Here is a 27,250-nt window from a genome sequence, read left to right on the forward strand (position 1 = left end):
AGATGTTAATTGCGCTGATTCACTCAGAATACGTCTATACTGAGATATCATTGGCGCTGATTCACTCAGAACTTGTCTATACTGATATCCCATTTGCACTGGTTCACTCAGAACTCGTCTATACTGAGATGTTAATTGCGCTGATTCACTCAGAATACGTCTATACTGAGATATCATTGGCGCTGATTCACTCAGAACTTGTCTATACTGATATCCCATTTGCACTGGTTCACTCAGAACTCGTCTATACTGAGATGTCATTTGCGCTGATTCACTCAGAATACGTCTATACTGAGATCTCATTGGCACTGATTCACTCAGAACTCGTCTATACTGAGATCTCCTGTATTTGCACTCGTTTTTTTGCGGGCGGAGCGGCGTTGGTCGGTCTCTCTTTTAGTTCCGACTCGCTGCTGCGCTGTGGACATCGATTTGTATGTTAATTTACCAAAGATTTAAATATCTTAAAGCTTAGTTTATTTCTAAAAGCACATCGTTGTTTAACTATAAACATAATTATATTCAAACTACACATTATAATAATAAAATAACAATAATAAACAGATACTGTAGTAGACTTAGTAATAAAGAAGTTTTAGTCACGGGATAATATTTGATGGGTCCAAAGTCCAAAAGATCATTTAAATTCTGTTTATTGAGTTCTAAAACGAAATAGTTTGATAATTATGTATTCCATTTCAGTCATATAGAAGTAACTGATAAAATATACACAGTAGTAATACCTACATGCAATAATGGTTCTATGAAATGTTGGACCATCATTATGATCAAAAGTACCCTAAACCGCCGAGCTTGCATGAAGAGACTTATGAATGTGGATGAAGCGAAGGAAATATGCAGAGATCGTGGCAAGTGGAAAGAGGTAGTCTCTGCGGCGAGAGGCGTGATTTTATGTATGTATGTATGTATTATGATTAACCAAACTAAAGGTAATCGAGTGATATGGTTACCTTAAGCGTGCTCTTGCGAGGCGACGCCATGGCAATGGGCTCGCTGTTCAACGAGCCAGCCCGGGCGCGGCTGCTAGTGCTTCCTGAGATGATAATAGAATACCATTAGAAAGACAATTTACGACGGCATGCTTTTTGTACTAACTTAGGTAGGTATTATTGCAACAAATCTATTAAAATTAATTTATATGTGTGTTTCTGTTCTAATTCAATGGTGCCTTGTGGTTCCCGGTACCATTAAAAAAAAGAATAGGACCACTCCATCTCTTTCCCATGGATGTCGTAAGGCGACTAAGGGATAGGCATACAAACTTGGGATTCTTCTTTAGGCGATGGGTTAGCAACCTGTCACTATTTGAATCTCAATTCTATCATTAAGCCAAATAGCTGAACGTGGTCATTCAGTCTTTTCAAGACTGTTGGCTCTGTCTACCCCGCAAGGGATAAAGACGTGACCATATGTATGTATGTTTCTGTTCTAAAAAAGATTGCCAAAATCAGACGTGTGTTTAGAAGTAATAAATCTTTACTACAGCGCCTTTACGTAAGTAATCAAATAATTTGAAAATCCATCGGAATTGAGAGATGTTCATTTAAAACCTGACCTTCTCTCCTGGGCCTCCGATGGGTGGCGCGCCTCCTGCCTCTCTGGAGGTAGATCCCCGCGAACACCAGCACGTTGAGGGCCAGCAGGAAGCAGCCGGCGCCCACCGTCACCCCCAGGGCCACGGTGTAGCTGTTGATGAGTATACTACATTAGCAAATTATCCAGAGTTTTTATATCATCAGTTTAGCACTGGAGCGATTTTGGTCGTAAAATAAAGTGAAATTTTGAATTTTAATACAATAGACATAGTTTTTGTCAATACAGGCGGTATAGGGATGATGAAAGATCATTAGGCTGTGTAATTCGTGGGAAACCATGGCTTAGAAGTTGTTCAGTTGAAGGAGCTATTTAGTCTTTTTGATTATTGTGGCATAGTTACATATTGCCGCAAAAACATGAGACATTATGGGCTAGCAACCTGTCACTATTTGGATCTCAATTCCATCATCAAGCCGAGAAGCTGAACGTGGTCATTCAGTCTTATCGGGACTGTTGGCTCTGCCTACCCCGTAAGGGATATAGATGTGACTATATGTATGTATGTACATGAGACATTTCATGAACGTGGAGTCTGGTTTGAACTTAATTGAATCGAATCTAGACGAGAAATTGTTCAAACACAATTTTTCATCGTAAAAATACAACAGTATTCCTGGAAACTACAAACACAGACTGTAATTAAATAAAGTCTCTCTCTCAGATCCATTAAAATATGAACAAAAAGAGCGCACACTCGCGACTACCGAATGATTTATTACAAAAATACAAACATCCCCGTGCGAATTTGAAAAACGAGTCTCATTTCCCGCTCGGCAGAGCAGAGTCCAGTTAATTCAGTGCCAACTCCGCGCCATCCATTACCGCATTCAGGCGTTTGTGTCGGAAAAACTGGCAACCGGCGACCCCCGAGGAATCGTCCGCATTAGACGTTATTTGTGAGACAACGAACCTCCGCAAACTTGGTGTTTTTCGCGTCAGTGGGCGGCTGTTCCGTGATTCTGCGACATTTTTGCGTTCAGTTTATTTGAAATATGTTGCAGAATATTCCGCGTGATGTCGATTCAATTTGTTGACTCGAGATTTATTTGTTGTTTCAGAAAAAATAATATCAGCAAATCACGATTAGCAATTACTATTACTATTTATTCAAAGAGTTCTACGTAAAAGTCTTGAGTGGCTCCAATTAATTTACAAGCACATCCAATCGCAAAGGTTAAAAGCCAATGTCTACAATGACATGACCCAGAAAAGATATTCGGGAGGTAAACACCGAGGTAAACACATTAGTGAGATTGCCATACGATCTATCTTATTTATGCAAACGCGACCATCTGTAATAGTTCGTCAGTTTACCCATATCGATGGATTACTAAGCGAATTCCCGCTCCAGATAATAGATAAAGTTTAAAATACGGTTAAACGTTTTGCTCAGATGATGAGATAACGGAAATAGCCTTAAAATTAACCTGTTACGAGAGAAGTTAATAAACAAATGGCAGAGTAAAGCGGTTTTTGTGGGGGAAAACACGTGCCCATTAATCTTCAATTTTGTAATTATTTTCTTCGCTGATGCTTTGTCATTGTTACGAATTGAGGTTAATGCAACGTCACAATTATGGAGTGACGTTTATGGCTGCCGAGGTGGATCGTTATTATTGTTTATTCTTTGAGAGAGATATATTTTTGGAGGGATTTGGGAAGATATCGTGTATCGTCACATTAACGGTTGTTAACTATCTACTTAACGATATAATCGATGTGAATTGATCTTTACAAAGTGACAGTTGTGCAGAGACTAAAAAGTCAGAGACTGAAAATTTAATATAAATTCTTAAAGAAGTTTATAATGACTCTGAGTTTAGCTTGAAATCCTACTTTTTCTACTACCGATAAAAACACATCGAATCGTATGTTATTGATAAACTTTACCTGTAGTATTGTGAGTCTAGCGTCAAAGAATCTTCCCTGGGCGTGGGTCTCGGCGCGGGCAGGGCAGACAGCGCTGGTCGTGGTGATGGAGAAGGCTCACACTCCTCCACATCTGGGGGCTCTTCAGCTTCAGTGGTGTCTTCCTCTTCGTCCAAAGCAGCAGTTGTGTACAGCTCGGGGAATATTTCACCTGTCACAATTATACGAAAATAATTGACCGTTTAATTAGCAGATTGACTACAAATTGAGATGATGAGTGTGATGGGAAAGAGGAAGATGAAATGACGATGATACCTTGATCAAATCGAGAACTTCGTGGCGAAAGTTTAGATCAGGAATACCCTAATAGAGTAAGTGAAAACATATCATGTCTGCCTTCCGGTAAAATAATATTTTTAGCTTTATACAATATCATCAGGAATAACTGTTGTTAAAAGTTGTAATGTTGCTACGTTGTAACTTAATAAGAACTTCTTGAAGGTGAGCACAAGTCGTAACACGCTTAATTGATTTATTAAGGTGATTCATATCTGCTTTCTCGAGTCCATATTAATTCTACAGTAATGCACACACGTTTTATTTGCATCAAATTTGCAAGTATTAAGCATGTACAAAGCAAAGGGGTAGAATAAGGAACTGGTGGATGTATCAAAAAAATTGTCTGTTTTTGGCTCAATGACAACAAAATCTTAAATAGTTAAGTTGGATATTAGACGCTCGAACATGATAACAAATGTTAGGTCAGTACGCCTAGTCGATTTCAATCAATATAATAAGTTGGAAATCAGCCTGTGGATTATCCGTCTCATTGCCCATCCTAATAGTTTCGACTTCACACCGATCGCCCTCTAAATCACACTTAATAGCACATAAAAGTTGAGCCATTTCACTGCTATCTGCCAGGCGATAATTTTATTTATGGCGAGCTCCGTCTGGCGTACTTGACATGCTAGTTTCGTCGGTTTCATTCCACTTGTTGCGTGACGCGAATACCTTACGAGGAAATCTGACTGAAGCATTAGCGAAACGCAATAAGTTTCAGAGCTCGATGTTTGTATTTCAATAGGTTCTATTTGCACGATGAATATAAAGCAAATGTCTGATAGAAAACATTATGTGACTAGCTTGCCTGACATGAACTAGTCAAAAGAATTTTAATACAGTTTTGGTACGTCCTTGTCTTTGGTTATAAAAATCACTTCCACAAAATGTTGGAAACACAGAAAATTGATCCAACACAACAAAATGTTATCTAAAATGTTTTATTTAATCGACGATCAAACAATCTGAACAGTTCACAAGAAACCGAACTTGGCGAACCAACTGCTCAATGGGCTAAAAATAAGGGAAACAAACAAAAGTTGAAGGTATCCTTTGTGTGCCGGGCGTGTTTGCTCGGCCCTTTGTATACTAAAAGGGAAAGTACAAACACAGTGTTGCCATACAACGTTAATGTGAACTCGTGAAGAAACATGGGGGAAAGTAAAAATGTTGGATATTTTTTGAATAGTTTCTAATGTTAAAAATTATTTCAGTAAGATCAGCTAGCTATAATGACTGAACCAAAATAATGATGAGAAATCTAGACTCTCTTCGTTACGCCTAATAAATCCTCGTACGTAAAAAGAGTTAACGGTAATTAGTAAAGCGCCCTAGAGGACTTTCTTATTGATCATTGCTAAAGAAAATGAGGATCTTGAAGATACAGTCTTAAAGATGTAGTATCTGCCTACCCCAGTATGTGTGTATGTTGAAGAAATAGATATAGATTACAAAACTATTAGCTGACAAGAACCAGTAAAGGCTATAAGGAAACGTGTGTATGTATGCGCGTATGTTTGAGGCTAATTTTCACTGAAAGTATTTTTAGATTGATCATAGGAATAATGAATACAAATAGAAAATCCAATGCAGAAAACAAACACCCCGTAAAAGTAAATAAAAAACTAAAACTTAAAATATTTTCTTTCATTCATAACTGAATTTAGTGAAAGGGACACCTAGAGGTTTTACCTCTATTTGAAGGTAATCACACAAAAGAGTATGGGTGTCGCTTTGTGGGGCCACAATCGCCTCCGAAAGGCGAAAGGTTGCCAGGGGTGCGGACTCACATTACCCAATAACAAAGGAAAAGTGTATATTTGTCTTATATATTCACTATCTATACATGTATTGCGGCAAAAAATGAAGTTAGTGGTTAGTAAAATAACATATAATCACGTCTCTATCCCGTGCGCGGTAGACAGAGCCAACAGTCTTCAAAAGTCTGAAAGGCGACGTTCAGCTGTTTGGCTTAATGATAGAATTGAGATTCAAATAGTGACAGGTTGCTAGGCCATCGGCTAATAGAAGAATCTCAAGTTTGTAAGCCTATCCCTCAGTCGCCTTTTCGACATGCATGGGAAAGAGATGGAGTGGTCCTATTCTTTTTTTATTGGTGCCGGGAACCACACGGCACATTTTGATTTATTATAGCATAGAAATTCTCTCTTCCCAACCCTGCGCCGGCGAGGGCAGTGACATGACCACAATGACTCCAAAACCCATTGTTCCCGGTTTGCGATCGCGCCATTCTTTACACCGCGCTCATTATGGAGGAATTCGAGCCGAGACAATTAATAACAGCCCCAGCCGAGCGTCTACGATCATTCCGCCTTTAAATAGCCGCTTTATTATCGCCCTCATTACTCATCTCCCGTCGAATACTCTCCCTGATATGCGCAATTGTATTTTGTGAAACTATTCTGTTTACTGATATTGGGAATGTTATCATTTGTTATTTATTAGTTGGCGTGTTTGTTCGTTTGTTTCAATTCTATCAACATCAATATTGTTAAAGTTAATATCGCTTACGTTTAGTACATACATGCATACATATGGTCACGTCTATATCCCTTGCGGGGTAGACAGAGCCAACAGTCTTGAAAATACTGAATGGCCACGTTCAGCTATTTGGCTTAATGATAGAATTAAGATTCAAATAGTGCCAGGTTGCTAACCCATCGCCTAAAAAAGAATCACAAGTTCCTCAAAAGGATCCCAAGTTAAGTGGTTTGTTATATCCTTTTTTTCTAAAACCAATTAATGGAAATGTACTTATGCATTATAATCTACTCTGTTACAAATAATTATTATCAAATTATCATTGGAAAGGACACAATTGGTAGCCTTAAATATCCATATTGAATATATTGGTCCGTTAAACCGGCTTAAAACCACTACTGATATAAATTCCATATAGGAATTTCCAATTCCCGGCTAACCGAAAAAGTATATAATGTGTTTCATCGTAACCGCAGCCCGACAAACAATCACCCTGAATGAAATTAACTAGAATGACAGTTTCATTATGTTACCGAAACGAGCAAGCTGCAATTGTAGGACTACTGGACATTAATTTCATTAAAATTGATGTTCAATGTAATATAAGTCTTAAAGAAGAAAAACAACTCCATCAAAACCTAAAATTTCAAAGTGATAGTACAGTAGTAATATGATAACATGTACAAAAAGTTATGAAGATTACTATCATAAAACAAATGGACCTGTGATCCTAGGCTCTATATATATATTCGTCGGTAGACAATAATTTAACCTCTTAAATATTTATGGCATTTACTATTAATGGCATAAGATTGGGAGTTAATATATGAGTGTGTTGTATGTAAATCATGTACAATATACTTACCTAAGATGAAAATGTGACCGCGAATTTTATGAATGTCATGTCATCTATCTTTTCAGATACACAGTTGGGATTGTTTTTTACATACATATTATCATGTCTATACTCCTTGCGGGGTAGACAGAGCCAACAGTCTTGAAAAGGCTGAATGGCCACGTTCAGCTATTTGGCTTAATGATAGAATTGAGATTCAAATAGTGGGAGGTAGCTAGCCCATCGCCTAAAAAGAATCCCAAGTTTGTAAGCCTATCCCTTAGTCGCCATTTACGACATCCATGGGAAAGAGATGGAGTGGTCCTATTCTTTTTTGTATTGGTGCCGGGAACCACACGACACATGTAGATGTATTTTAGCCACATTGATATTAAACAGAGTCCTTTCCCAACCCTACCCACGTCCAATAACTATTGGTTTCCGTTCACCTCCCACAAAACATAACTTTGAACGGAATGGGAAATTTCAACAAAAACTCAATTTGCGAAGGTTTAATTGTCCGTAATATTTTGGAGCTGGAATGAAGCTATGAATAAAAAATAAGTAATTAAATGACGTGGTCCGCCGAAATGGAAGGCCGTGCGGTTGATGGATGAAATTTATTGCTACGGAATTTTTTTTCGGCCGAAAAGTTTCTACTGATTACTTGCAGAAAAGAAAATCCCTTTACTCATTTCACATACACGTCTATATCCCTTGAAAGGGTTGAAAGACTAACAGGTCACGTTCAGCTATTTGGCTTAATGATAGAATTGAGATTCAAATAGCGACAGGTTGCTGGCCCATCGCCTAAAAGAAGAATCCCAAGCTTATAAGCCCCTCCCTTAGTTACCTTTAACAACGAAGAAAGAGAAAGAGAAGGAGTAGCTCCACTTTTTTTTTTGGTGCCGGGAACCACACGGCACTCATTTCACATTTAGTACGAGTATTATCAATATAATATTTGCGCTAACAAGACGATGACAACAAATATTCATTTGACTGTCGTGTTAAGATATAGATGCGCAATTTATACTAATGCCGATTCTGGCTAGAAATTTTGTCGCAAAATAATTTGGTCACATTGTGTTGCATCAAATGTCAGAGCGTGTTTAGAGCAATCATAATGATTTCATTACCCATTTAATATGGCAGCAAAATTGATAAAAATACTAATAAGTATGCAGAGATCGTGGCAAGTGGAAAGAGGCAGTCTCTGCCTACCCCTCCGGGAAAGAGGCGTGATTTTATGTATGTATGTATGTTGATAAAAATAAGAAATTGGATAGCTTCGAACGATTTTTATAAATTTCCGACAATCGTCAGGGTGACCTGATCTTGAATTTTATTGAATACTTAAAAGCTCGTTTAAATCCGGAGGCCTCTAAACGGCGTACCCTCACCTCCAAATAGTTCGTTCCCAAAACCTATATCCTTATCCGGATCATATCGGCGGAATGCAAATGGGGCACAATGTAAATGGGGCACAATGTAAATGGGGCACAATGTAAATGGGGCACAATGTAAATGGGCCACTGCCGGCGTCTTGTTACGCCGCCATTAGAGCACTTCCCGAGTGCTCATTACGGGTCTAATAAATGTTTGAAACACTATCGGAGTTGCTTCAGATCGCAGACGTATTGCGCGGAACTCTAATTAATTGGCCGTATCCTTTTGACTGCTGTAAAGGGCGGAGAGGAACTAAATCTGTGCCGTGCCGTGTGGTTCCCGGCACAAATGAAAAAAGAATAGGACCACTTTATCTCTTCCCCATGAATGTCGTAAAAGGCGACTAAGGGATAGGCTTTTAAACTTGTGATTCTTCTTTTAGGCGATGGGCTAGTAACCTGTCACTATTTGAATCTCAATTCTATCATTGAGCCAAATAGCTGAACGTGGCCATTCAGTCTTTTCAAGACTGTTGGCTCTGTCTACCCTGCAAAGGATATAGACGTGACCATATGTATGTATGTATGTATGTAGGAACTAAATCTTTAATTACTTAAACGATATTTTATTGTCTTCCAAACGATATTTTGTGCTGTAAAATCGATGGTCTGTATAAGATTCTCTTTAGTTTTGACCATTTTTTATCTTTGTCTATCAGCAGTCGTGGGAACACGTGTGTGATTTGTCATGGCTTGGAATTAGTAAATGCAATCAGGAGTCACAGATATTAAGAATAACCAAATGTTCAAAATGTCTCAATTCCCCGAAGTATTAGGTACACAGATTTTTAGGATAGGTACACTGGGGTACACATCAGGTACGTTTTTAATCCAAAACAGATATTTAAATCCGTGAGGTACACCCGCGATTCTGACACACATTAAGTATTACGGTGAAGGTGCAACCGAAAATATTGAAATATGATGAGAGTTTAAAATGTATCAACTTATTAATTTCTTAAACATGGAATCTCTTTGTTGATCATGAATCATTATTGAAATTCCCGACTCACCAGCGAACATGTCGGGGTGCGCGGATCTGAACTGGTGGTGTTTGGGCGCGGCTCCAGGTCTGTGGAGCTGGGGGATGAGGTGCAACCACAGCGCCATCTTGTGGCCGCGGTAATGACTCTTCACACGCAGTTTTGTACCTGTTACGAACGTACAATAAAATTTATGGAAATCGGATTAATAGATTAGGGGGAAACCCCTTTTTATTCAACCTAAAGAACTAACTCTTAAAATGATGCGGAAAAATAAAGTACTAATAAAATTTGCAAATAATAAAACAAACAAAAAGGAGTTCAAAATAAAGAGTCTTCATTAAGGAATCGATGATAAACTTTATACTAAACATGAACACAAAGGCTCCGTTAAGAGATAAACAGAAAACATTCTTGATTCAGTTGCAGTAATTCCGAGCGAATTGATCACTGCAAAGTTTCAAATTGAGTCCGCAAAAAAGACAACGCTCTTCTGTTTCCTTTAAACACAAAGCTTTGTCAGTATATATGTAAAAGATCATTATTCGGAGAACGTTACTCTGTTAGGAAATTTAATTATAGCTAAATCTAGATCTTTCTCTTTTATTATTGCATGTTTTTAACGTAATTTAATATACGTAAGTCTATGACACATTGATTTAAGAAGTCCCGAAAGTCGTATTTTTATAGGGTATGTAAAATAAAATTATGACATACAAGAAAACATGCGAAGAGCTCACCAAGTATTTTTAAATTTTATCTCAATTTAAAAACGCCTGGAGTATCAAGTAATTATACTGCATGTTGTTCAATTAAGATTTTAATATGTCATGTTAAAAACTTATTAATTTAGTAGGTAATTGAAATATTGTTTCTTACTTATGCTTAGATATTGCTGCGTATTGAGCTCGTATCTCGGCCAGGCGATGCTGTTCTCATGATGCCTCTCATCCATCCTGGGCGAAGGGTCTCCGGTCTTGGCGAAGGCTGCTACCAAGGCTACGGCTGCTTCAGCTACAGCCACGTCCCCTCTGGAGTAGTTCCTGGGAGAAGACTGCAAGCCACCGACGAGGGGAAGACCCAAAAAGTAGGGGAGAGTCTCGCCGGTGACGCTGCCGAGGCGCTGTAGGAAGGAATAAGAATATCAAATTTCGGACTCAATGATATCCTAAAATGTATCTTGAATTGTCTATCGATGTAAATGATGAAAGTAGATGAAATAAGCGACATCTATCATTGCTAACTTTTTCGAGAAGATACTTGTAATAATCGAAAGTCATATATCTAGTATCTTCTGGAAAAAATGTCAAGGATACTTCAAAGATCTTATAACCCAAAAATCAGATTTTATGAATACTTATTTCGAAATACCTGCGGATAGTCAGCATCCTTGCTCTGATGAGCAAAATGAGCGAAGAACGTCCTCGCGCCGCGCCGCGCATGCAACTGCGCGACCCTGAGCGCGGGCGCAGCCACCGCCGCGTCGCTGAGGGACTCCAGCGTCGCGTCGCGGATGTTGATCGGGTGCTGGATCGGCTTCTCCCAGTCCGTGTACTCGTTGCGGATGGCGGCGAAGATCTCGTTGCGGTGGTAACGGTACACGTTCCGGACGTAAGTGCGGAGGATACGGTTTCTAGGACAATCAGTGGTGATATAAATGAAAGGCCTGTTATTTAGGTTAATACTTTTATTTATTGCCAACGATTCATTTTGGTTTAAGTTCACGTGATGTCAGTCTTACGGGGATTGGAGTTTCTATGTCACTTGCCTACCTGAGCTATATCATAAATCACCCCGTCACTTTTAGCGCAAATATTTCACACGAAACTTACCTGTGTTCCTCTTCAAATCCATGCCTAATATCGTCTTCGCTGAAGAACTGATAGCTCTCAGTCGTAGCCACTACCACTGCCAGAGCGCACTCGAGGAAGGCTTCGCTGGAATGTAACGCTTTGGTCGGCGCCTGGCCCGGGTCCCTTATGAATGGTACCGACGGCGCCCACCCGGCTAAGAAGCGAGCCCTGGGCGCCTCCACTGCGAGAAGTGCTGCTAGAGGACGCTTGCGGATACATTCTGCTAACCTAGACATGGATTTTTACTTTAAGTTACAGTGATCAATAATACAAGAGAGCTGAAATAAACATAAGCATATTTGGTTTAAAATTTTGTGTTCAGTAGACAAAAATGAGAACTATCTACGTATTTTTAAAGAAATGTCATTATTGAAAACGTATTTGGGAAAGCTAATGAAATGAGCTAATCCGACTAAAATAATATTACTTTAATAATTATGACAGTTAACTCTTATTAACTCTTTTTTAGGCGATGGGCTAACAGCCTGTCACTATTTGAATCTCAATTCTATCATTAAGCCAAATAGCTGAACGTGGCCATTCAGTCTTTTCAAGACTGTTGGCTCTGTCTACCTCGCAAGGGATATAAACGTGACCATATGTATATATGTATGTATGTATGTATTATGACAGTATACCAGTGTTCATCAGATGAAGATTCTGGAGTGCAGCGCAAGGCCTGCGCTGTGTGTTCCCTTGCTAGGGCCGCATCGGGAGCTAAGGCGGTCGGGCTTAGAGCCGACCCGCTAAGAAGTAAAACCCTGGACGCCAAACCTTTGGAAGAATTTCAGGAGTTAACAGAAGCATCAAAACTATCTGTGGAATGCATATCATCAAATCAATTAAGTTTGTAAATACTCGTAACAACTTGATTTAATGAGGGCCTTTCGATAAGGGACTCTTTCAGAAAGTTCTGTTCAATAATATTTTATGCTTGCAAGGTCCAACTCTGGTACGTAAGTCTGATACGTAACACCTATTTGGTGGCGGTATCAACCATTTGGTCCAGTTTTACAACAACCATTGTCTTTTCAGAAAATAAATCATTTGTAAACGGTCTCTTACCCTTGCTGCCTGGCATCATGAGTAGGGCGTTGGCCAGAGCTGCTCCCGCCGCGTGGCCAGCCAGGGTGACTCTCCTGGGGTCTCCCCCGAAGGCGGCTACGTTGCGCTGGACCCAGGTCAGGGCGGCCGCCACGTCCAGCACCGCGGCGCCGCCGGATTGTTGGACCTCGTCCGACTTTACGCCGGTTGTTAAGTAACCTGGGTGATGAAGAATAGTTATAGTTAATGAGGGATGGACAGAAATTAAAGGTTTGATAGTAATTATATGCAGTCAAATTAATGTTCGTTCTTCGGTCTGGTTTAGGGCTCCCTCATTTTCCATCACTTTTCCCAATTTTGGGCAGTTAAAGTCCAATCGCTTCTTGCTCTTCTTCCCTTTGCTTACCTCTATTGCAATCTTAACGAGTATTATTAAGTAAGTTTTCTTTCTAACCACGAGTTCTAAATCATTAAGACGACAATCATTTACACTAATGTAAAAAGAAAGGCAATCTTTTATTTAAGCCAGTTATTTATGAGCATAATTTTTTTTATCGTTTTGCATTAATGAGGTTGAATGGAAATTATAGGTCTTACCTAATAAACCTAGCCTATAGTTAACAGTGACGACGAGCAAGTGCGCCCGCGCCGCCAGCACGGCGCCGTCGAGCACGTTGGCCGAGCCCCACTCGTGCGACGGCCCGCCCACCCACACCACCACCGCGTATGGCGCTTCCACGCCTCGCGCACCTGCCAAAAATAATATGCATTACTTTATATACATACATACATACATAAAATCACGCCTCTTTCCCGGAGGGGTAGGCAGAGACTACCTCTTTCCACTTGCCACCATCTCTGCATATTTCCTTTGCTTCATCCACATATATACATATACATAATATATAATTATGTATATATCCCTTGCTGGAAAGGCAGAACCAACAGTCTTGTTAAGAATACGCAAAGTCCACGTTCAGCTTAAGGGCTTAATGATGAAACTGAGGAAATCAAAATGTTTTTTTACGAGAGGAATGAGACAGAACACAAATCACAATATTGACACGCAAATTCACTACTGGACTAGGTATTCTTCAAAACTTCCACCCTCTTACTCGCTGTTTTAGCACCTTTTTCCATCAACTATCAAACATTCAGAGCACTGAGCCTCTCCCATTGGAACTTCAGAGAACTGAACTATGATAAGAGCATTCGTTCTTCTAGGAGTTTCCTCATATAATACAAGACTCCCAACTCATAAACCGGCCTCATCATGATAGACAGTAAAGAAATATGTAAAATGTCGCTTACCGCTACCGGGAACATAGATGTTGAGGTAGAGACAGTCTTCGCTCTGATTGGCTAGGAGGGGAGCGCTGGCCTTCAGCTCGTTGTACAGCCCCAGCGGCATTTTGGACAGCGCTGCACTCCTGAGTTACAAATTCATGCATTTGAATAAATGGTGCCGTGTGGTTCCCGGCACTAATACAAAAAATAATAGGACCACTCCATCTCTTTCCCATGGATGTCGTAAAAGGCAACTAAGGGATAGGCTTACAAACTTGTGATTCTTTTTTAGGCGTTGGGTTAGCAACCTGTCACTATTTGAATCTCAATTCTATCATTGAGCCAAATAGCAGAGCATGGCCATTCAGTCTTTTCAAGACTGTTGGCTCTGTCTACCCCGCAAGGGATATAGACGTGACCATGTCTATGTGTATGAATAAATGGTAATATACCATTATCTACCTTATTAAGATAAAATCAAAATAAGCTGGGACCGCCCGTTCGATTAAAGTCACGCAGCAATACACCACACACATGCACTTATTCATAACAAGGTATTCATACATTATGACGAAAAAATTACATCCGTTAGAATTAGGAGTCGTTAAACATTTTAGAATCTATTAAATTTATTTAACTTCATAACCAAATGGAAGTCGAAACCTTCAATAATATCCAAAAATAAAGGCTTCTTAGAATACTTGAATATTTTTGTGATCTTTCAATCAGAGGGTAGAGAGCCAATCTACATTTAGATGGGAATTGTCTTTGTTATCAGAAAATGGCTTCGGGCCTGATTCGGAAAAAGTTTACATAACTTTTTGCGCCCGATAACACCTGGAAAAATCCGACTGTCATGATCGGGGCTCGATAGGTGTTTCCATGGCAACGGGCGTTATTTAAAATTATTCCGGTCATTGCTGAGTAGATCAACCATATTTTCCAAACTTGCCATATTCACCTCCTTGTCTCTCTCATTTCTCAACATTGACTGCTAATAATATTGGAAGTTTGTGACGATTCATTTACAAGGTATTCTACTATGACGGCCTCTGTGGCTCAGCGGTAGTACGCTTGTCTGTGACACCGGAGGTCCCGGGTTCGAATCCCGGTCAAGGCATGATGAGAAAAGAACTTTTTCTGATTGTCCTGGGTCTTGGATGTTTATCTATATAAGTATTTATTATAAAATATAGTATCGTTGAGTTAGTATCTCGTAACACAAGTTTCGAACTTACTTCGAGGCTAACTCAATCAGTGTAATTTGTCCCGTATATATTTATTATTTATTTATTTATTTATTGCCTCGAATAATATTTACTTACAAAATTACCAGGCAGGGTTGTCATGTGCAGAGCGTATTCTTCGTGACGCTTTGAGGTAATTTATATGAAACACATAATTAAATAAAATCATGCCTCTTTACCGGAGAGGTATGCAGACTGCATCTTTCCACTTGCTACGATTCCTGTTCACTTCTTTCAATTCACCACATTCATAACTTTCTTCATGCAAGCTCGGCGGTTTCGGGTACTCTTGACCTGACCTTTAGCCAGGACGCCCTTAATTTGATAATTATAAAATGGTCCTTATAAGAAATCTCCTGCATTCTTAAATAAATAAATATAAATATATACGGGACAAATTACACAGATTGAGTTAGCCTCGAAGTAAGTTCGAGACTTGTGCTACGAAATACTAACTCAACGATACTATATTTTATAATAAATACTTATATAGATAAACATCCAAGACCCAGGACAATCAGAAAAAGTTCTTTTCTCATCATGCCCTGGCCGGGATTCGAACCCGGGACCTCCGGTGTCACAGACAAGCGTACTACCGCTGCGCCACAGAGGCCGTCAAAATCATTTACCTGTTGGATATGTCTGGGAATCGCTGCGGGCAGACCGGCGCGAACGCATCCGCGAGGCGGGTGCCGGGCCAGGCGGGCAGCGCGGGCGGCGGCGCCAGGCGCTCCGGGGCGCTCGCGTACGGCACCCCCCAGAACACCTCCACGGGCTCCAGGCGACGCGACGCCGGTTCCACTATGATGCCGCGTATTGCTCCTGTTGGTGAAATACTTGGTATTATTAAATATATGGGGAGATTTTTTTATTTCTTGCTTTATTTAGAGACTTTTGAATTAGAATTAACTAAATTAACAAATAGCAAAGTTTCGGGGTCGTCGCAAGTTTGTTTTTTATTACAATAAATCTGAACAATTATTCTGTCGTACTTTTGCCAGAAAACAATATACCTACTCGATGATTTTATTTTCTCCTGGATAGATATTTCTATTCTAGTCTTGTTCATCGAGGGGTGATATAATTTACCAACACTGCATTTCTTGGTATCAGAGTGTCTAACCTAAACCACCTCACGACCCAAAGAGGCTGTGTGGCCCTTGCTTTTCTATAAAATTTATAACATGATTTTAAAACTCAAACTTTAGTGCCCTAAGTAAATTTTAATCAACCACAAAATGTTTAACATGAGACATATGCAACGGCATCGATTTATCATTACTAAGTTCGTCAACGTAGAACAAACTACCAACTTGATTAACTATTAGCTAAATCTCATCAATCCTGATTATGCCGCCTGGAACGAATCAAAATGGCTCACGAGTCAGCAAACACTATATTAATTACTATTGGATTACATTAATGGTTTGGAACAATCCGGTAAACATATGGTAGGAATATGGATTTTCTAGTCAAAAGTTACCTAAAGCGACGAGCTTACTTGAAAATATTGTGTGCATATGCTATTCAGGGACTATACAATTTGAAAATTAAATTTAAGTTTTTAATCATCTTTTTTCTTTGTTTCATAAGTATGTAGTTTTAGTTTTAATTTGATTTAATCGTAATCTGTTTTTAGTAGTTTGAAGTGTGGATAAAGCGATAGAATTATGTTGCGATCGTGGCAAGTAGGAACGTTACGTGGCGATCTTTGCCTACCTTACAGAGAAAAAAGCATGACAATATACATATTTTACAGATTTACTAAATCACCGTTTATAAAAAAATCTCATGGGGGCAATTTTTTTGGGATTAATTTGTCTTCCTTACTACTCCCAACTACAAAATTCTTATATGCGCGAAATTTCGAGAAGTTTGATGAATTAAATATAAGTAGGTATTAATTATATCGTTCTCAATGTAGCAATTCAATAAGTTCCGTGTTTGCTAACTCTGTTTGATGAGTTCTAGTTCAAACTTGCCACAAAATTGTGACTGTGTTAGCTGTGAGCTGAAACTCATCAATTCTAATTACAATTAACGCATGAAATGTCACAGCTATCGCCCAGAGCTAATAAAAGTTGAATGTTTGGAATGTCCAAAATATCGTAAAGTTCCCAGCATATTGCAGAATCATTATGCACCTTTACAGTATAATATACTTCTACCTCCTGGCTTAAGTCATATTAGTAGGTATATTGTATTAAGATATGTTTCATAAATCAAAATATATCTTATTCGCAAATAGGTTTGTTTCTAGTATATAACACGAAGTTTAGAATTTATTTCTTATGAATATTTGTAGTTTTTTGCTAAATAGCAAAAGCAGACACTTATAGATTTATTATATCCGTTTTTAGCGAGCTAAATTATTTGCAGAAGTTGATACTTGGAAATAATATGTATGATGAAATTTTACATTAATTTTTGAAAAATTATAGTTTAATATAATAACTGTAAATTTGGAACAATAAATATTTGTACTGGCCATATTAGAAATGGTTTTAGGTCAAGAGTACCCGAAACCGCCGAGCTTGCATAAAGAGAGTTATGAATGCGAATGAAGTGAAGGAAGTATGCAGAGATCGTGGCAAGTGGAAAGAGGTAGTCTCTGCCTACCCCTCCGGGAAAGAGGCGTGATTTTATGTATGTATGTATGTTTTATTAGAAAATTCCCTCCATAACCCGCAAAGTACCGTGTGGTTCCCGGCACCAATACAAAAAAGAATAGGACCACTCCATCTCTTTCCCATGGATGTCGTAAAAGGTGACTAAGGGATAGGCTTAGAAACTTGGGATTCTTTTTTAAGCGATGGGCTAGCAACCTGTCACTAGTTGAATCTCAATTCTATCGTTAAGCCAGATAGCTGAACGTGGCCATTCAGTCTTTTCATGACTGTTGGCTCTGTCTACCCCGCAAGGGAGATAGACGTGACCATATCTATGTATGTATGTAGCCCGCAAACATTAATCATCGAGTAGCAATCAATGTCCCGATTGTCTCCCGCGGCCGCCGCGCGATGGCGCTAAATGAACGTTATACACTATTAGTAATGAACTGTCCGAATCAGAGTTAATGCTGTTATGTTTGTGTAAACATTCACTTCATCATGTCGCCATTTTAGTATTAGTTTATGCTTAGGCTCATTATCGTATCGATTCTAAACATTAATAAGATCACGCCTCGTGTCGTAGAGACAACATATAGTATACTTCTTTTTCTTTATCAACATCATTGTAGCGGTTAATATTTACTAGAAGCCGCCCGCGACTTCGTCCGCGTGGAACCCTATCATAACTTAACAATCCCGCGGGAACTCCGGGATAAAGTAGCCTATATGTTATTCTGGGTCTTCAGCTATACATAACAAATTTCATCGTAATTGGTTCAGTAGTTTTTGCGTGAAAGAAAGTAACAAACATCCATACTGACATACTCACAAACTTTAAAATTTTATAATATTAGTAGGATACTAATAGTAAATCTTAATATTAACAAGCAAAGCCAGCTGTAAAACCATCTTTCAATAGATCACCAGTCAATTAATTCAATATTTGCGGCGACCACATCTTGCTTTTTTTTCATCATTAACATTCATCAGCTCTCTGATTAATGTTATATCATGAAATAGTCGTAAATATTAAAACATCAAAATTTACAAAGATAGACAAATTTGCCTGAATCCTTGTTGTGGAACTGTAAATAATGTATACTGTAAATGTTCAAAAAACCTTCCAATCCCAAGTTTATAAGCCAATCTCTTAGTCGCCTTTTACAACATCCGTGGGGAAGAGATGGCGTAGTCCTATTCTTTTTTCTATTGGTGCTGGGAACCACACGGCACTATACGTTTACTGTATACTGTAGATATTACGTTCACAAAATAACATACACATAATAATTGAGCAACCTCGTTACAAACCCTAAACAGTTCCTCGCAAATCGTCATTAGCGTCTAATGGCTATCGATTGGCGACACGTGACTCCGATCGTCGCTAATCGTGCGATTTGTTAAACCTGTTGTTTGTGCATCAATCAGCCTGATAGTTTATACATACGCACCTCCGACCTAACTCCACAACAATAATTAATTTGGTCTCGCTTCCCGAACCCGAATGTCGCGGGATGAGTTCCCTGATTGGCCTGTCAGACCCTTCCGGAATTAAAGTGGCTGTACCTGGGATCTGCGGGACAAACCGGAGGATTATGCGGATCCCGGCCCTTGACGATCGACGTTTGGGAGCACGAGCGAAAGTTAATCGAGTGCCTGATTAGTTTATACAGATCCAAATGTCGTGTCGGTTTGTGTGTTGACCTTGTTTGCATTTTAATTGAAATTTGCATGGTATTTTTTTAAGGGAAACTTGAAAAGCACGAATGGTAGCATGACCAAGACTTGACTTTTGTGACATCGTGAATATTTTATGCTTGAGCATGTTTATTAAACATTAATTACTTGTAACAAGTTAAACTAAAAGAGCGAATATCCATTGTAATTACCAACAATCGGCATGTTTTTGGCAATATGAATTCTAAAAAAACTAGTAACATCAAAAACCAATGCACCAAATACTCCACGCGTAGCCACTGCTAGAATGCGCACGTGCATCTGCGTGAACCAGAGCGAGATGACTGCATACACGTGAACCAGAGCGACATATACCAGCATGTGCGTGAACCAGAGCGAGATGCCTGGATGTACGTGAACCAGAGCGACATATATGTGCATGAGCGTGAACCAGAGCGACATATACGTGCATGCACGTAAACCAGAGCGAGATGCCTGCATGCACGTGAACCAGAGCGTAGCTGAACTTGAACGGGCCGCCCAGAGTTGCCCCGGCTGTAGCGCCTTTTAGCATGAACTAGCGCGACATACCTGCATGCGTGTGCACGATGCGCGAGCTATAGCGCGGGCCGGCCAGAGTTGTAGATGTAGCGCCTTTTAGCATGAACTAGCGCGATATACCTGCATGCGTGTGCACGATGCGCGAGCTGTAGCGCGGGCCGGCCAGAGTTGTAGATGTAGCGCCTTTTAGCATGAACTAGCGCGACATACCTGCATGCGTGTGCACGATGCGCGAGCTGTAGCGCGGGCCGGCCAGAGTTGTAGATGTAGCGCCTTTTAGCATGAACTAGCGCGACTTACCTGCATGCGTGTGCACGATGCGCGAGCTGTAGCGCGGGCCGGCCAGAGTTGTAGATGTAGCGCCTTTTAGCATGAACTAGCGCGACGTACCTGCATGCGTGTGCACGATGCGCGAGCTGTAGCGCGGGCCGGCCAGAGTTGTAGATGTAGCGCCTTTTAGCATGAACTAGCGCGACATACCTGCATGTGTGTGCACGATGCGCGAGCTGTAGCGCGGGCCGGCCAGAGTTGTAGATGTAGCGCCTTTTAGCATGAACTAGCGCGACATACCTGCATGTGTGTGCACGATGCGCGAGCTGTAGCGCGGGCCGGCCAGAGTTGTAGATGTAGCGCCTTTTAGCATGAACTAGCGCGACTTACCTGCATGCGTGTGCACGATGCGCGAGCTGTAGCGCGGGCCGGCCAGAGTTGTAGATGTAGCGCCTTTTAGCATGAACTAGCGCGACTTACCTGCATGCGTGTGCACGATGCGCGAGCTGTAGCGCGGGCCGGCCGCTGCCAGCGAGGCCAGCACCAGAGCCGCGCACCACGCCGTCCGCGCAAGATCCATGCGCCATCACGCGACGCTTGGCTGCAACGAGGGAAACAATTGATTAGTACGCTGCGTGAGCTGGGACAAGTTGGTGGTGGGGGTGACGGGGGAAGTCAGTGTAGTCTTGTGGTATTTATTATTAATTGAGAATCTCAGCTTATAATAGATATATATCAGCTCTTCGTTGCCGTGAATCATTAATTTATCAATCAATGTCACAGTCTTCTCCGACCAAGCCAACTAACATGTACCTAAAACCGACGCGACGATTAAATTTTTACAATTTGGAATCAATATTAAAGGACGTGAATAATGAGACTTTCCATGACACAGTCATTGCGAATAATTTTTATTAAGCAAAGTTATATCCGAAAAATCCTAATAATCAGATTTTTCATGACACATTCATTGCGCAGAATTTTTACGGATACAAGCAAAGTATGCTTATATCCGAAAAAATCCTTTTCTTTATTGAATGTCTGTCTGGTCTGTAATGTAACGAGTGACCTTCATATTATCTGAAGAAAACTTAGTTAAGAAACTTGACCGCAATTCTGAAATATGTACATAAAAAACTACTTAGAATGTTTGTATTTAGAATTAATTCGTCTACGTTCTCATAATAACTTGTCTAACTAAATGCTAGTGAAACTTTCTCACCCACGAATAATGTCAGTGAACAAATCAATCTACCAAATAATTTAAATTCCATCAATAAACGGCTTGGCGTACGCGGCTTTTCAGTGTTTTCGAAACGGGTCGGTTTATCAACTCCGTTAGAAATATAGATATGCTTTAAGTAGATCAATTGCAGTGTTAATTATAATAAATTAAATTTAACTTATAATAACAAAAACACTCCCGTTCCATTTCTACAATTCTCTGAATTAAAAAGGGTTGTTACACACTTGTTTAATTTATATTCATGTGTCCGGCCGATCTCGGGCGGGCTTAACAAAATAAAGGCCGTTTTCCTGGACCGAGCCGTCACAATGTCTAGATATAAATTTACATGGGACCCTCGTGAGATGGGTTGAAACGGCCTCGGGATTAACAAAAATCATACTTGCAACAATAATACTGAACACTGTTATAGAATTTATTCAAGTAATAATGACTATTCTTGATTAAATAACGATAAAACTTATTGTATACAATAAGTTTTATCGTTATGTTCTTTTCGACTTTATGTTCTTTTCGTACAAAAATAACAAAGAATTTCACAGCGATGAATGTAAAATAAAAAAAACAAATAAATTATATGACAAAGTAATGTCAAAAAAGTGTAAAAAATTATCAATGGACGATCGTATTTTTCTTCTCATAAATAATTACTTTTTTTATATATGGCCAGTAGCATTATTAAAATTAAATTCATTTTTAGTTTACAGTAGAGGGTTATATAAATGTTATAATTAGGTGTATGATTAAACCTTATCCGCTATATTATCTTATATGCTATATATCGCTTATTTAAAATCAACTTAAAGAAATAAAAGGCGCCGTAATAAAACCGGCAATCGTGAACAATGATGCGCCAACCTCGAAATATTAAGGCGATTATACCAACGCACGTTTCCTTCCTATCTCTATTGGAGAATTTCCATAATTTTATTACACTCGCTCGCAATAATCGTTAATGCAAACAGATGTGTTTTAGTCACTAAATTGGTTTCGGGTCTTAGCAAAAGTTGTAAAAACAGGGGAACGTTTTTGCCGAGCTGTCCGGAGACAAATGATCTCCTTATGTCATAGGCAGGGGAAATGGGCGGCGAAGGGACTGGGCTAAGGTTACACGAGGGTTATACTATACGCATATATAATTTGTAGAAGTCATTACTTAAGATCGGCCGCTTAGATAGAATCATCGATCAGTAGTGTAGTGAAGATACAGTTAAGTACAATGGGTTTTGGGATAATATAACTAGTTCTGTACATTTATTATGAAAATGATTTGATAAGTTAACATTATAAAGAATAATGAAGAATATTTTTGCTCTACACTCTGCCATAAGCGCGCGGTTATTGTTAGTCTTTTGTATAATTAAAATAACATTGATATAATTGATCGTAAAAAATGACACTTATGAACTTCATATTTATAGTAGAAATTTTAACCTTATTTAACCGTGTATAGAAATTAGTTTCGAAAATTGGCCGAAGATTTTGAGGTTACTTATCGTCCTTACAGTGACAACGATATCAGAGCTCCAGCCCTTTCCGAGATAAGAAATACTCTTACTTTATCGATACAGGTTTACCGATCATCCATAAAATTAACAATCCGATGACAGCTCATCTTAATCTTCTTTATTTGAAAAAAAAAAAAAGAATTATTCAACATCAAAGAATCCGGACAGATTCCCGGTTGCCCTCGTCGTGATCTGCGCGGAATAATAATATTTTATTTTTATCGCCTTCGCTATTGCTTCCAGCGATTAGATTACAGATATTGCTCCTTTGGTTCCCGACCTACTTCGCCTTTTGACCAAGTTTCGGGGTTATCTCATTTTATTGCCTTATTTTACTAAACATTCGAAATATATGAATTTTTCATTCGAAACAATTGACTGATAAAGTCTTTGGTTCTTTTGTGAATTTTTTTTTTGTAATTGTTCTAAATACAAAAAAAAAATTATAAAAAAGTAGGTATTGTCTGTTTCTTCCTCCTGGCTATAGTCTCTGTCGGTCTTCACTACTCTAGAGAGGAGCCTGGGGTACGCCCTTGACCCATGGATGGGATGAGTCAGGTTTTTATACAACCTTTGCAGAGGTATCCAAACCCATATCGGATCATGGTTGTAGCAGTTACTATTCGTAGTATACATGTTTTTGCTATCGGTTTCTCTATAAAGACAAACCTAAAAATACATATCTAAAGTTCGAGACATACTGTGTTTTTGTAATTCATAAACAGAAAGTTTGCGTTCTGTTAATCTAATTAATACATTCATACATATCATTACCTCTATATCCCTTGCGGGGTAGACAGAGCCAACAGTCTTGAAAATACTGATAGGCCACGTTCAGTTATTTAGCTTTAAGATATTAATATTAACGTTTATACAACTCAATATTTAATGAAACTTAGTATTGATTTAAATTTTTGTCTGTTAATTTATGTTATCAAATAATTTTCAAAGAGGAGGCGAAAGGCAAATTAAGGGTTCGTGGAAATGATTACGTGGAACACAAACTATTTACAATAATTTTAATCATTATTTCCATTAAAAATCCCGCTAACTCACCGGGAAAGAGGCGTGATTTTATATATGTATATTTAACCAACCTAATATTTGAAGACAGGATTAACCCACTCAGCCAAATACAGGTCTATTTAATTATGCATTTGACTGCTTTCTCCGAGTCGATTCCTAGCCGGGTAAGGTGCGTCACTGATCAATTCGCATGTAGATAGGTCCTCGGGGGCTATCTGCGGATGGCAGCCTGTAATGTCATGATATGGGTCCGTCCGGTACCTGCCTGACTGACTGGGTCATTGAGTTAAGGGAAATGGAATCGCACAAATAAAAGTGCTAATATTTGATAGTTGCAACAAAGTCTTAATTGTATTGATTTTATTGAAAAGAAAACGATTTTAGGGAAAGTGAAGATTGGTTAGAAATGTAGATTAGACACCGGCAACTTTAAAGATAATGGTATTGCGCATACATTTTCACGAGTGTCTTCGTGTCAAATGTCACCTTGTTTTACTTTCAATCAAAAATAACAAATTAATACTAAGAAGAAGATATCATAAGAAATTCATAATTTAACGTCCTGGTAAAGGGTCAGGTCAAAAGTACCAGAAACCGCCGAGCTTGCATGAAGAGAGGTTATGAATGTGGATGAAGCGAAGTAAATATGCAAAGATCGTGGCAAGTGGAAAGAGGTAGTCTCTGCTACCCCTCCGGGAAAGAGGCGTGATTTTATGTATGTATGTATGTATTCATAATTTACTTGAAAATGTAACGACATCTTCAAGTAAATTACTTCCAGTTTGTAATATTTTACGGATTATTTTCGTTTAAACGATGAGCGGTCTATCTCTATATATGTCTATGTCCCCGCCGACACCCACTTGAGCGGAACGTCGCGATCTATACTTCTTGTTGATGTTTGGCAAGTAAACCCAAATGTTTGCCCAATATAATTGGCTGGTTTGAACAAATATTTCGCTGGGCGCCGTAATGTTCACGAGCAAACATTTTAAGTCAAATAAGCATTGAAAACAGGAATTAATTTTCAGAAATACCATTGTGTGGAAAATGGTTGATAGCTGTTGTTAGATTAGCTGTTGCTAAAAAAATTCCTTTTAGAAAACTTAAAAAAAATTTTAAAAAAAGGCAGCACATTCTGATTATTATCATAGTATTGCGTTCCGCCTATTCAATATAATCTTTACTTCGTGAGCTATTACACATTCCCCCTTCGTCCACTTTGGAAGAGAAAATTTTTCGCTGTTTGGTAATTAGTTTTGAAACAAGCATAAAATGTTGTTTAAGGTTATACAATACTTAGCAATAAAACCAATTGTGAAAAAACTGCCTGATTATCTTCCACATCAACCCAACCAGAAAAAATAACGGAACATCTCGTTCTTGAAAGAAAGAGACATAACAAAGCGCCCTCCTTCACCAATTCGAGCGCGTTCCGCGTCACGCACTTCATATAATTTAGATTATTAACTTGGCAGCTCTGTTAATGAAACAAAATAAATTTTATCTCGCGCATAAAAGTACAATTAAACGCAAAATCACCGGGTGCCGTAACGGGAGAGTGTTATGCTCAGAACGATACCACTTGCTCTAGTTATCACAGAGCAAAGAGCGTCTTTCCTCCTCTTTTATGCACTCGTACGCACATTATAATCACGTCTGAATTCCTTACGAGATAGAGTCGACAGTCTCAAAAACTCTGAAAGGCCACGTTCAGCTGTATGGCTCAACCGTATGATTGAGATTTAAATAGTGACAAGTTGCTAGCCAATCGCCTAAAAGAAAACTAAATTATGAGCCTTTCCGTTGATTAATATTAACATTTTCACTAGAAGACAAAAACGCGTCGTGATGAAACATTCGCGTATCTTACGAGTATCTAAGCCGCAGACAAAGGCAGCTTTGTCGTTGAGCCCTGGTGATAAATAGCTTACAACTTGTGAATTACAAGCAAAATGCATCGCCGTGCTAAATGCGTCAGTTGATATGTAAATGTTATTTAAAATTATTACAAAACTTTACGCATCTCACTATACTTGAGTGAGTACATTTCAAATTCCGGTGTATCACAGTAACTTTATACTTGTGGCTTCGCGTGTTTATAAAGTTACAATAAGAGTTATTTTATCGGAGTAAAATGTAACTTACTGTGAAATTTCAAAACTAAGTTGAAATAGTATTAACCTCTGTACTACTCACCACGTATACCTAAAGTAATAGGAACACATTCATGTAGTGTTAACTTCTATGTTGATCTATTATCAAAGAAAAATCAGGTATATCCCATTGAGTTGGTACACCACATGGATAAGTGGAATGACTTTGTTCCAGTAGGCCTAAAGGGCAAGTTACACTAATGCTTCTCTACACGTTCAGATTGAAAAAGTCAATCGAGAGTGTAGTGATTCGCTTAGCCCTCCTGCTTATCGGCTCTCAGACACACACACTCACTGTACCTTCCATCAACTGATGTCCAAGTTCTATCATGGCAGCATGTGTGTTAGAAACGACATAATACTTCCTTCTTTTTCACTCTTATATGTACATACGCACGTATAATACAAAGAGGAAGGCTAATAAACTTGACATTCTTTATTTTGGCAATGGGCTAGCAACATGACACTATTTGAATGTCAATTCCATTGTTAAACTATACAGCTGAATCTCTAAGAAATGAAGACGTGAATAATATGTAAGTGTATCTAAGGCGTTTGAACTCCAAAACGCAAACGTTCCTTTGCCACGGTTTACAGGGCAGTGGCCTAAAAAAATACGCGGCCTAATCCAAATGGGCCAACAAAAGAGCTGTCATTAACGACAGTTGGGACGGTCCCACGGACCAGGAACAAATGGGGAATTATCAATCACCCTTGTGAAAAAGCCTTTTGGAAAATAAATTCCCGGGGAAACTGTTTGTTACTGAATAGTTAAAGACTGGTGAATGTTACTTATTTGACATAATCGGTAGTGAATAAAACGTCTTGTTGTCTCCGTCATTTAAAAATAGGGTCAATACATCTCTATCCCGTCAAAGTCGTAAGGCAAGGCTGAGTTTGAAATGAATGCGGGAATCCTTTAGTCTATTAAATTTGGCGGAAGCAAGTTACGGGTTTGCCCACCAGATTTTCACGAGGCTCCCTCAATGTGGAGTCATACGTTGTAACTATGCTCCAATAAGTAAAAACTTTGCTCTGCCGCGATTGACATGGGAATGAGATGCGGGAATGAGGTATAAAGATCTTGCCACAAAAGTTCACTGTTAACAGCAAAGTCGCGTAGGTCGACGAGGATACGATTTGTGTAACAACATAAACACTCTTAGG

General features: G+C 39.1%; 1 protein-coding gene across 1 annotated transcript in view; it reads right to left on the bottom strand.

Moving 5' to 3' along the window:
- Positions 1–300: 300 nt before the first annotated feature.
- LOC106134120 (neuroligin-1) overlaps positions 301–27,250 on the bottom strand; it is a 104,040-nt gene continuing 77,090 nt past the window's right edge. The window contains exons 2-15 of the mRNA XM_060946594.1: positions 20,628–20,748; positions 15,657–15,849; positions 13,805–13,923; positions 13,091–13,243; positions 12,515–12,712; positions 12,088–12,223; positions 11,429–11,677; positions 10,968–11,229; positions 10,476–10,719; positions 9,627–9,764; positions 3,508–3,697; positions 1,577–1,707; positions 972–1,054; positions 301–418 (exon numbers count right to left, since the gene is read on the bottom strand). Coding sequence (XP_060802577.1) covers positions 329–418; positions 972–1,054; positions 1,577–1,707; positions 3,508–3,697; positions 9,627–9,764; positions 10,476–10,719; positions 10,968–11,229; positions 11,429–11,677; positions 12,088–12,223; positions 12,515–12,712; positions 13,091–13,243; positions 13,805–13,923; positions 15,657–15,849; positions 20,628–20,727 — 2,286 coding nt within the window. The 5' untranslated portion in view covers positions 20,728–20,748 and the 3' untranslated portion in view covers positions 301–328. The remainder of the gene's footprint in view (positions 419–971; positions 1,055–1,576; positions 1,708–3,507; positions 3,698–9,626; positions 9,765–10,475; positions 10,720–10,967; positions 11,230–11,428; positions 11,678–12,087; positions 12,224–12,514; positions 12,713–13,090; positions 13,244–13,804; positions 13,924–15,656; positions 15,850–20,627; positions 20,749–27,250) is intronic.

This window comes from Amyelois transitella, chromosome 2, assembly GCF_032362555.1.
Source record: "Amyelois transitella isolate CPQ chromosome 2, ilAmyTran1.1, whole genome shotgun sequence".
Taxonomy (NCBI): Eukaryota; Metazoa; Arthropoda; class Insecta; order Lepidoptera; family Pyralidae; genus Amyelois; species Amyelois transitella.